This window comes from Amblyraja radiata, chromosome 12, assembly GCF_010909765.2.
Source record: "Amblyraja radiata isolate CabotCenter1 chromosome 12, sAmbRad1.1.pri, whole genome shotgun sequence".
In the NCBI taxonomy this organism is placed as follows: domain Eukaryota; kingdom Metazoa; phylum Chordata; class Chondrichthyes; order Rajiformes; family Rajidae; genus Amblyraja; species Amblyraja radiata.
The window spans coordinates 58,155,861-58,167,732 of record NC_045967.1 but is presented as its reverse complement, the minus strand read 5'-3'; the positions used below and the strand labels follow the sequence as shown (position 1 = coordinate 58,167,732).

The window sequence follows — 11,872 nt, the reverse complement described above, 5'->3', positions numbered from 1 at the left end:
TGAACTGCATCTGTTGCGCCAACATGGCCGCTGCCGTTTTCTGCTGGATCAGATTGTTGCGCCCGTTGATCTCCAGCTGGGTTTTCAAGTGCGGCGGCGGGTGCAGGTACTTGCAGTTCTCCCGCGTACAGCGGCTCTGTGGGGGCAAGAACACAACAACCATGGTGGTGGCACAGGGTGGGGGTGGGTGGGTGTGTGAGGGTGGGTGAGAGTGGGTGAGGTTGGTGAGGGGGAGGTGGGTCAGTGTGGGTGGGTGAGGTGGGTGTGGGTGGGTGAGGTGGGTGTGGGTGGGTGGGTGGGTGAGGTTGGTGAGGGGGAGGTGGGTCAGTGTGGGTGGGTGAGGTGGGTGTGGGTGGGTGTGGGTGGGTGGGTGAGGGTGGGTGTGGGTGTGGGTGGGTGGGTGAGGGTGGGTGGGTGAGGGTGGGTGAGGGTGAGGGTGGGTGGGTGAGGGTGGGTGAGGGTGGGTGGGTGAGGGTGGGTGAGGGTGGGTGGGTGAGGGTGGGTGAGGGTGGGTGGGTGAGGGTGGGTGGGTGAGGGTGGGTGAGGGTGGGTGGGTGTGGGTGGGTGAGGTTGAACTATTGGGTGATATTGGCACGGTGGGTGGGGTACAGCACCAAGGGCCCATTGGGGGAGATGGCCCGTTGGGTGAACTACCCACTCCTACAATCAGTCTCAAGAAGGGTCCCGACCATAAACGTCATGCATTCCTTTTCTCCAGAGATGTTGTCTGACCCGCTGAGTTACTCCAGCACTTTGTGTCTTTTTTTGTAAAGCAGCATCTGCAGTTCCTTGTGTCTCCCACATGATCTTGGGGCAGTTTATGGTCACAGACGAATAAGATGACCACAACATGATCTCCCACGGTACAAGAATGAAGGTGATTCTGTCATAAACAAGCTGCATATGACAGCACTGTCTCGTACTTGTCGAGGTGAAGCTTCTTTACATTTGGCCCCCCTGGTTCATTGCTATCTCCACCATGTAGAAGAGCACCAGGCAGTAATATACGGGCGGCCATCTGTAGGCTGGCTCATTGGCAGAGTCACACATGAAACCCAGGAAACTTCTCCAAGTGCAAACAAAGATCGAGTTACTGCAACAGAGTCTCCGAGGAAGTAGAGTTAATATGGTTGAACCAGGACAAACTGTTGTTGACATCTACACACTGGAAACGGGAACGTTGTCCACCATCACCATTCTACAGACCAGTCTATTGTCACGTGTACCGAGGTACAGTTAAAAGCTTGTGTTGTGTGCTAACCAGCCAGCAGAAAGACAATACATGATTACAATTCAGCCATTTACAGTGTACAAATACATGATAAGGGAATAATATTTGAATCAAGGTAAAACCAGTAAAGTCTGATAGTTCGAGTGTTTAAGAAGGAACTGCAGATGCTGGAAAATTGAAGATAGACAAAAATGCTGGAGAAACTCAGCGGGTGCAGCAGCATCTTTGGAGCGAAGGAAATAGGCAACGTTTCGGGTTGAGATCCTTCTTCAGACCGAGGGTCACCAGTGAGGTAGATAGTAGTCCAGCACTACTCTCTGGTTGTGGTAGGATGGTACAGTTGCCTGATAACAGCTGGGAAGAAACTGTCCCTGAATCTGGAGGTGTGTATGTTCACACTTCTGTACCTTTTGCCTGATGGGAAAGGGGAGAAGTGGGAGTGGCCAGTGTGCGACTGGTCCTTGATGATGCTGCTGGCCTTGCTGAGGCAGCGTGAGGTGTAGATGCACCATTGCTGATGACTGGATGCCTGTGCACTGCCCCATCCTTGTCTACAATGGCCTGCTCCAGCATCTTGTTGACATCTCCTTGCAGTACTCGGTCGTGTTATTGTTCGAGTACCAACCTGCCGGAGTGGAGTCAAGCACAGACTAGTCCGTGGAATGAGAGGACAACACAACTCGGCTGTGAGTGTACAGGGAGTGTAGTCGGGCCGAGACACATCCCCGTGTTCAGGATTATCATGGAGGTTGTTTAGTATGGAGATACAACATGGAAACAGACCCTTCGGCCAACCAGCGATCACGCTGCTACACACTACACCGACACACAAGCAACCATCTACAATTTCACTGAAGCTAATTAACCTACAAAATTGAACGTCTGCAGTTATTGTGTGCAGTTTTGGTCCCCTAATTTGAGGAAGGACATTCTTGCTATTGAGGGAGTGCAGCGTAGGTTTACAAGGTTAATTCCCGGGATGGTGGGACTGTCATATGCTGGGAGATTGGAGCAGCTGGGCTTGTACACTCTGGAGTTTAGAAGGATGAGAGGGTACCTCATTGAAACATATAAGATTGTTAAGGGTTTGGACACACTAGAGGCAGGAAACATGTTCCCGATGTTGGGGGAGTCCAGAACCAGGGGTCACAGTTTACTCTATAATCTTTGCTGTAGACTAGTCTGAAGAAGGGTCTCGACCAGAATCGTCACCCATTCCTTCTCTCCACAGATGCTGCCTGTCCCGCTGAGTTACTCCAGCATTTTGTGTCTATCTTCGGTTTAAGCCAGCATCTGCAGTTCCTTCCGACACAGATTACAGAGTGTAGGATGCATGATAAAGAGAATAATGTTTAGTGCAACATGTGTAGTCCAGTAAAGTCCGATTTAAAATGGTCCAAGGGTCTCCAATGAGGTAGACGGGAGTTCAGGACCACTCACTAGTTGGTACATGTCATAGGAGCAGAGTCATAGAGTGATACAGTGTGGAAACAGGCCCTTCAGCCCAACTTGCCCACAGGGGCCAACATGTCCCAGCTACACTAGTCCCACCTGCCCGCTTTTGGCCCATATCCCTGTATATATGTAAGCAGCAGTAGGCCATTCTGAAGAGGTCTACTCCGCCATTCAATCATGGCTGATCTATCTTTTCCTCTCAACCCCAATCTATTGGCTTCTCCCCATAACCCTTGACATCCCCACTAATCAAGAATCTGTCTATCTCTGCCTTAAATATATTCATGGACTTGGCCTCCACTGTCACCTGTGGCAATGAATTCCACAGATTCACCTCCCTCCGACTAAAGAAACTCTTCCTCATCTTGTTTCGAAAGGTGCATCATTTTATTATGAGGCTGTGTCCTGGACTCTCCTATTAGTGGAAACATCCTCTCCACATCCACTCTATCCAAGCCTTTCACTATTCTGTACGTTTCAATGAGGTCCCCCTCATGCTTCTAAATTCCAGTGAGTACAGGCCCAGTGCCGACAAACGCTCATCATAGGTTAACCCCCTGGAGATTGGTTCATTTTGGTGCTGGAATGGTGCAGTTGCCAGATAGTGAGACTGCCGGCTATTCCACATCTCATCTCCTTTTCCACAGCTTCACTCCCAAACCATTATTGCTCAACAAACATCAATCTGATAAAAAGAAACACCAGGTGTCTGGAGTTACTCAGCGGGTCAGGCAGCATCTGTGGAGAACATGGATAGGTGACGTTTCACACAGTGCTGGAGTAACTCAGCGGGTCAGGCAGCATCTGTGGAGAACATGGATAGGTGACGTTTTGGGTCGAGACCCTACATCAGACTGATTGTCAGTGCTCTCCAGAGATGCTGCCTGACCTGCTGAGTTACTCCCGCACTTTGTGTCTTTTCTTGGTAAACCAGCATCTGCAGTTCCTTGTTTGTACAGAATGAGTGGACTATTGAAGGAGGGCCGGCAATTGGTTGAGAGTTGCTTCAGGGCATCTTAAACGTGTGAAACAAACTGTTTGATCATAGGAATTTACTTGTCCCTTGCAATAACGTCTCTCAGTTTCACACTGGAAGCCTCAGTGGAATTAACCCCTCGTATTCCAGCAGCTTTTGGCTGAAAAGGCAATCAAAGAATATCATTTCTCTCCAGCTTTGACCACAATCATCAGAACCGCCAACGAGCAAACATGCCGCATACAAACCCATCTACATCTGTTACACCCCCCATTCCAAGCATCACCCAGCTGGCTTCAGTACCTCAGAGTGTTGAGTATAGACGTTGGGAGGTCATGTTGCAGATGTATAAGATGTTGGCGAGGCCACATTTAGAGTATTGTGTTCAGTTCTGGGCACCGTGTTCGAGTAAAAATGTTGTCAAGCTTGAAAGGGTTCAGAAATGATTTACCAGGATGTTGCCAGGACTTGGCGAATGGCCAGCTCCTGCACCTATTGTCTATGCAAGATGGAGAGATTAGGTAGGCTAGAGACTTATTCCATGGAGTGCAGGACGATGAGGTGTGATCTTATAGAGGTGTATAAAATCATGAGAGGAATAGATCGGGTAGACGCACAGAGTCTCTTGTCCAGACCCTTGGACTAACTTTGATTGGACTCTACTGGAAACATATAAGATTGTTAAGGGTTTGGACACGCTAGAGGCAGGAAACATGTTCTGGTCTCATCAGCTCCGCATGTTATGAGCTGATCAGTCCTGGTCTGCCACGCCTGTCCTTCAGAGCCTCTTGCTGCTCCAGTACTGATCCATGCCACCCTGCAGCTTCCAATCGCACACCCTGCCCCCAATGTTGGGCTGCATTTACGTTGCCACTATCCCCTCCTGTCAACAATGTCACCACCTTGCTCTGCCCAGCCCACTGGATGGTTGAATGATGGGATGCTTGGCTCAGCAGAGTGGTGCCAGCTCATCCTTCACCCTGCTCAGTGCTGTGTGGCTGTCACTGCCTGGCAGTAGGGAACACTTTAGTATATTTAGTTTAGAGATACAGCGCTGAAACAGGCTCTACGTCCCACTCAGTCCGCACCGACAATAGACAATAGGTACAGGAGGAGGCCATTCAGCCCTTCGAGCCAGCACCGCCATTCAATGTGATCATGGCTGATCATCCCCAATCAGTACCCCGTTCCTGCCTTCTCCCCATATCCCCTGACTCCGCTATCTTTAAGAGCCCTATCTAGCTCTCTCTTGAAAGTATCCAGAGAACCGGCCTCCACTGCCCTCTGAGGCAGAGAATTCCACAGACTCACAACTCTCTGTGAGAAAAAGGGTTTCCTCGTCTCCTTTCTAAATGGCTTACTCCTTATTCTTAAACTGTGGCCCCTGGTTCTGGACTCCCCCAACATCGGGAACATGTTTCCTGCCTCTAGCGTGTCCAAACCCTTAACAATCTTATATGTTCCAATAAGATCCCCTCTCATCCTTCTAAACTCCAGAGTGTACAAGCCCAGCTGCTCCATTCTCTCAGCATATGACAGTCCCGCCATCCCGGGAATTAACCTTGTAAACCTACGCTGCACTCCCTCAATAGCAAGAATGTCCTTCCTCAAATTAGGGGACCAAAACTGCACACAATACTCCAGGTGTGGTCTCACGAGGGCCCTGTACAACTGCAGAAGGACCACTTTGCTCCTATATTCGACTCCTCTTGTTATGGAGGGATGTTGTGCCGCACATCCACACACCTCCGGCAGGTGAGGTGGTCAAGGTGATGCGTTAGCCAAGGCATCCAATGCAAGAGGAAGGCCGGGCTGACGTCCACCAGAGCACTGGTCCATGCACCAAGCACAGGGTCTTGGTGAGACCACACCTGGAGTACAGGAGCAGGGAGGTTCTACTGCAGTTGTACAGGGTCTTGGTGAGACCACACCTGGAGTACAGGAGCAGGGAGGTTCTACTGCAGATGTACAGGGTCTTGGTGAGACCACACCTGGAGTATTGCGTACACTTTTGGTCTCCTAATCTGAGGAAAGACATTCTTGCCATAGAGGGAGTACAGCGAAGGTTCACCAGACTGATTCCTGGGATGTCAGGACTTTCATATGAAGAAAGACTGGATAGACTCGGCTTGTACTGCCTAGAATTTAGAAGATTGAGGGGGGATCTTATAGAAACTTACAAAATTCTTAAGGGGTTGGACAGGCTAGATGCAGGAAGATTGTTCCCGATGTTGGGGAAGTCCAGAACAAGGGGTCACAGTTTAAGGATAAGGGGGAAATCTTTTAGGACCGAGATGAGAAAAACATTTTTCACACAGAGAGTGGTGAATCTGTGGAATTCTCTGCCACAGAAAGTAGTTGAGGCCAGTTCATTGGCTATATTTAAGAGGGAGTTAGATGTGGCCCTTGTGGCTAAAGGGATCAGGGGGTATGGAGAGAAGGCAGGTACAGGATACTGAGTTGGATGATCAGCCATGATCATATTGAATGGCGGTGCAGGCTCGAAGGGCCGAATGGCCTTCTCCTGCACCTATTGTCTATGTCTATGTTTCTAAGGCCACGTGACATCTACAAGGCTGTGGCCACACTTGGACAACCATGGGCTTGTGGAAGGGACCTTCCGTTGCTGGGAGGGGGTGTTGTCTTTAGGATAAAGTAGACTGACAGAGGGCTTATCATGAATAGAAACATAGAAAATATGTGCAGGAGCAGGCCATTCGGCCCTTTGAGCTAGCACTGCCATTCAACGTGATCAAAATCACAATCACTTGTTTAAGAAAGAACGGCAGATGCTGGAAGAATCGAAGGTAGACAAAAATGCTGGAGCAACTCAGCGGGTGAGGCAGCATCTGTGGAGCGAAGGAATAGGTGACGTATCGGGTCGAGACCCTTCTTCAGTCTGATGTCGGGGGGGGGCGGGAAGAAGAAAGGAAGAGGCGGAGACAGTGGGCTGTGGGAGAGCTGGGAAGGGGAGGGGAAGGAGGGAGAAAGCGGGGACTACCTGAATTTGGAGAAGTCAATGTTCCTATCGCTGGGGTGTAAACTTGAGTAGATAACACCCAAGTTTACACCTCTTCCTCTCTTTTTCCTGCCCCCCCCCCCCCCCACGCCCCACCCAACATCAGCCTGAAGAAGGGTCTTGACCTGAAACGTCGCCTATTCCTTCTCTCCATAGATGCTGCCTCACCTGCTGAGTTACTCCAGCTTTATTTGTCTACGTATAATCACAATCACAATGATACTTCATTAGCCAGGTATGTTTGGCTGATCATCCATAATCTGTATCCCGTTCCTGCTTTTTCCCCATATCCCTTGATTCCGTTCGCCCCAAGAGTTAACTCTAACTCTCTCTTGAAAACATCTAGTGAATTGGCCTCCACTGCTCTCTGTGGCAGAGAATTCCACAGATTCACAACTCTGTGGGTGAAAAAGTTTTTCCTCATCTCAGTTATTAAGGGATTGGACACGCTAGAGGCAGGAAACGTGTTCCCGATGTTGGGGGAGTCCAGAACCAGGGGCCACACACAGTTTAAGAATAAGGAGTAAGCCATTTAGAACGGAGATGAGGAAACACTTTTTCACACAGAGAGTAGTGAGTCTGTGGAATTCTCTGCCTCAGAGGGCGGTGGAGGCCGGTTCTCTGGATGCTTTCAAGAGAGAGCTTGATTGGGCTCTTAAAGATAGCGGAGTCAGGGGATATGGGGAGAAGGCAGGAACGGGGTTACTGATTTACTGATTATGGATGATCAGCCATGATCACATTGAATGGCGGTGCTGGCTCGAAGGGCCGAATGGCCTACTCCTGCACCTATTGTCTATAAGTCCTAAATGGCCTACATCTTATTCTTAAACTGTGACCCCTGGTTCTGGACTCCCCCAACATCGGGAACATTTTTCCTGCCTCTAGCCTGTCCAATCATATAACCATATAACAATTACAGCACGGAAACAGGCCATCTCGGCCCTACAAGTCCGTGCCGAACAACTTTTTTCCCCTTAGTCCCACCTGCCTGCACTCATACCATAACCCTCCATTCCCTTCTCATCCATATGCCTATCCAATTTATTTTTAAATGATACCAATGAACCTGCCGCCACCACTTCCACTGGAAGCTCATTCCACACCGCTACCACTCTCTGAGTAAAGAAGTTACCCCTCATGTTACCCCTAAACTTCTGTCCCTTAATTCTGAAGTCGTCCTCTTGTTTGAATCTTCCCTATTCTCAAAGGGAAAAGCTTGATCACATCAACTCTGTCTATCCCTCTCATCATTTTAAAGACATCTATCAAGTCCCCCCTTAACCTTCTGCGCTCCAGAGAATAAAGACCTAACTTATTCAACCTATCTCTGTAACTTAGTTGTTGAAACCCAGGCAACATTCTAGTAAATCTCCTCTGTACTCTCTCTATTTTGTTGACATCCTTCCTATAATTGGGCGACCAAATTGGCATTGAAATCCCTTAAGAACTTTATATGTTTCTGTAAGATCTCCTCTCATCCTTCTAAACTCCAGGGAATACAAGCCCAGTCGACCCAATGAAATGATAAATTGTGTGTCCCTGAGCTGAGATATTTTCCTTTGCTCCTCCTAATACAAGGCCTTGTGTTGCTGGAGATTTATAGACAATAGACAATAGGTGCAGGAGGCCATTCGGCCCTTCGAGCCAGCACCGCCATTCAATGCCACTTTTCATTTCACTGCACATCTCGTATGTGTATGTGACGAATAAACTTGACTTGACTTGACAATCAGTACCTCGTTCCTGCCTTCTCCCCATATCCCCTGACTCCACTATCTTTAAGAGCCCTATCTAGCTCTCTCTTGAAAGCATCCAGAGAACCGGCCCCCACCACCCTCTGAGGCAGAGAATTCCACAGACTCACCACTCTCTGTGAGAAAAAATGTTTCCTCGTCTCCTTTCTAAATGGCTTACTCCTTATTCTTAAACTGTGGTCCCTGGTTCTGGACTCCCCCAACATCGGGGACATGTTTCCTGCCTCTAGCCTGTCCAAGCCCTTAACAATCTGATATGTTTCAATGAGATCCCCTCTCACCCTTCTAAACTCCAGAGTGTACAAGCCCAGCTGCTCCATTCTCTCAGCATACGACAGTCCCGCCATCCCGGGAATTAACCTTGTAAACCTACGCTGCACTCCCTCAATAGCAAGAATGTCCTTCCTCAAATTAGGGGACCAAAACTGCACACAATACTCCAGGTGTGGTCTCACTAGGGCTCTGTGCAACTGCAGAAGGACCTCTTTGCTCCTATATTTGATTCCTCTTGTTATAAAGGCTTTCTTCACTGCCTGCTGTATCTGTACCATTTAGTTCCATTTGCCAATCCGTTGATATCTTCCCGCCTTCTTCAATTGGTCTTCTTGCTAAAAGACAACCTGCCCATATTGGAGACACAGTTACAGGTTGATGGGCAGAATGACAGGAGGGGAGAGGTTTCACCTGAGGTGGGGTGGAGGTGCGGAATCTGACTATCTTGACACCTTTGTTTAAGAAAGAACTGCAGATGTTGGAAAAATCGAGGGGAGACAAAAATGCTGGAGAAACCCAGCGGGTGTGGTATGAAGATTGACTTCTACAATTTCAGGTAGTCCTTGCTTTCTCCCTCCTTCCCCTCCCCTTCCCAGCTCTCCCACAGCCTACTGTCTCCGCCTCTTCCTTTCTATTAGGCCATTCGGCCCAACAAGTCTACTCTGCCATTCAATCGTGGCTGATCTATCTCTCCCTCCTAACCCCATCATCCGTACTGATCTAGACAGAAGGTAACGGAGGAGATCAGCAATCCAGTGGGATGATCTGGTATTTTGTTGGTTCACGTGCTTGATCAATGGTGTTTTATTATTAATGTTTTATTATTATCAATGTTTCGTGTTTTCTGAGTCATTCGTAACTGTCACTGTATGTCATGTTGTCACTTGTGGGCGGAGCACCAAGGCAAATTCCTTGTATGTGAATACTTGGCCAATAAACTTACTTACTTAACACAAGGGCCCACGGGAACACACCTGGAGGGCTGGTGAGCAGAGTGGCTGCGGGAGGGAGTGCACGGTCTAGACGGGGGAGTGGCCACTAGAGGCCCTGCAGCAGCCTGGAGCTCGGCACATGGACCCGGCACGTGGACCGCACGCGGCCTACAACGGTGGAGCAACGGCGGAGATCACCACGGCTATGCTTGGCCAGGCCGAGCCTGCAACGTCACCATGACAACGGGCCTTCATGGTCAGGTCAAGATCCCTGCACTTACAACAACTGGGACTTGGAAATGGCCCCAAACTGGCGACTCTATCTCACTGTACTACTACGATACACTTGTACTGTACATGACATGCTTATCCAAGATGTATCTAAGTGTTTATGTATAGTGATACAGGTTTGGAGGGATATGGACCAAACACGGGCAGGTGGGACTAGTGTAGCTGGGGCATGTAGGCCGGTGTGGGCAAGTTGGGCCGAAGGGCCTGTTTCCACTTGTACTGAAGTGTGTACACAAATGGATCTCACTGTAGCTCGCTACAGGTGACATATAGAGTGTCGTAGCGACCATACCACCATACCAACCAGAGATCGGACCCCGACTGAATGAAGTCCTTACCTTCAGGGAGTCAAAGCAGGCAATGACACGGCCATTCTCTACGTGGCAACTGCGTGAGGGATGAGCAAACTTGCACTCTGCATCGGACCGGGAACAAGTCCCCCTCTGATATTCCCGGCACACCTCCAGAGTCAGCCATTTTGTGTCCCGGATCATCGAAACATTGACAGCCATATTCGGCAACGGAGGGAGAACAAAATCCCCCCCCCCCCCCCCCTCAACTCACCCCACCCACCTGCACCCCCAAAACTGTGTCCCCTTGTCTTCTCCCCCACCCAGCCCAGCCAGCAGTACCAGTCTTAGAAAAAAGTGTATAAAAGTCAGTTAAAATGATAGCTCGACAAATAAACTTGTTCCTTTGGTCAAAAAAATATATTCCTTTTGTTTTCTTCGCAGCACTTAGGTTTTCAGTTCAGTTCGTCAGTTGGTTAAACAGCGAATCTTAAATTAAAAATAATTCATCACACAAACTGGCGAGCATTGGATAGCGAGCGGCGAGGCCCTCACGATGTGCGCTGGCAAATATATATATATATATAAAATCCCCTTTTGTGCCAAGATGTTGGTGGAAGATGTCAGCAGCTTGTCGCTGGAATGCCGATCTCTCCAGTAACTGTGATTAATTTTCCCGGAGCATATGTTGCCGACTGCTCTCCTCCCGGTTGCACACTGGTCCCGGGCTGACGGAGACTCAGATGGTGCATTCACCGACCGTTACAGGCGATGGATATGGAGCACAGCAGAGAGACGAGGAGAGAGAGAGAGAGAGAGAGGAGGGGGGGAGAGAGAGGGAGAGAGAAACAATGATGACACGCTGCTGAAGCTGCAGAGGACCGGGAAGAGGGAAATAATCCGAGCCTTCTCCAAAATAAACACATACAGGACGGGCACAATGTTGTCTCCGAAGCTGCTTCAAGTACAGCCGCAAAAAGGGGAAAAATAGCCCAAAATAGAAGTGGGAGCAGCAGCAGCAGATTCTTCTTCAGTCAAGGCACTTTTCACAATCTGCGGACAAAGAGAGAATGTATGAGAGAGAGGTGGAGAGCATTTGAGCTGCTGCAGGGCACTGCTGGTGAATCAGGGGTAGCAGCAACATGCCATGGATGTGGGGACATTAAACACACAGCCGCTCACAGTACACGCAGACATTGGTGATCACTAAAGAGGCCATTTCCCTTCAAAATGCTGCACATGGTCCACAGTTGAACCAATTGGGACCGGCCTTGCAGACAGAGCGCAGGCGGAAGGCCAATGAGAATGGCCGACTCATATTGATCTGTTCCACCAGGCATTCGTCACTCTGCCCAACACAACAGTGAAAGCCCTGAGTCTGCCTGTGCTGCACTGGCCCGCACACTAAACACACACCCACCCACCCAGCCCTGTGTGTGTGTGTGTGTACACTCAACCCTGAGTCTGCCTGTGCTGCACTGGCCCGCACACTAAACACCCACCCACTCACTCACTCACCCAGCCAGCCCTGTGTGTGTGTGTGTGTGTGTGTGTGTGTGTGTGTGTGTGTGTGTGTGTGTGTGTGTGTGTGCGTGTGCGTGTGTGTGTGCGTGTGTGTGTGTCTGTGCACTCAACCCTGAGTCTGCCT

General features: G+C 49.5%; 1 protein-coding gene across 1 annotated transcript in view; it reads right to left on the bottom strand.

The window, feature by feature from the left end:
- The window catches only part of LOC116979318 (muscleblind-like protein 1), a 27,963-nt gene extending 17,466 nt beyond the window's left edge, over positions 1 to 10,497 (bottom strand). Inside the window, exons 1-2 of the mRNA XM_033030925.1 lie at positions 10,273 to 10,497; positions 6 to 136 (exon numbers count right to left, since the gene is read on the bottom strand). Of these exons, the coding sequence (XP_032886816.1) occupies positions 6 to 136; positions 10,273 to 10,446 (305 nt within the window). The 5' untranslated portion in view covers positions 10,447 to 10,497. The remainder of the gene's footprint in view (positions 1 to 5; positions 137 to 10,272) is intronic.
- Between the last annotated feature and the right edge of the window lie 1,375 nt (positions 10,498 to 11,872).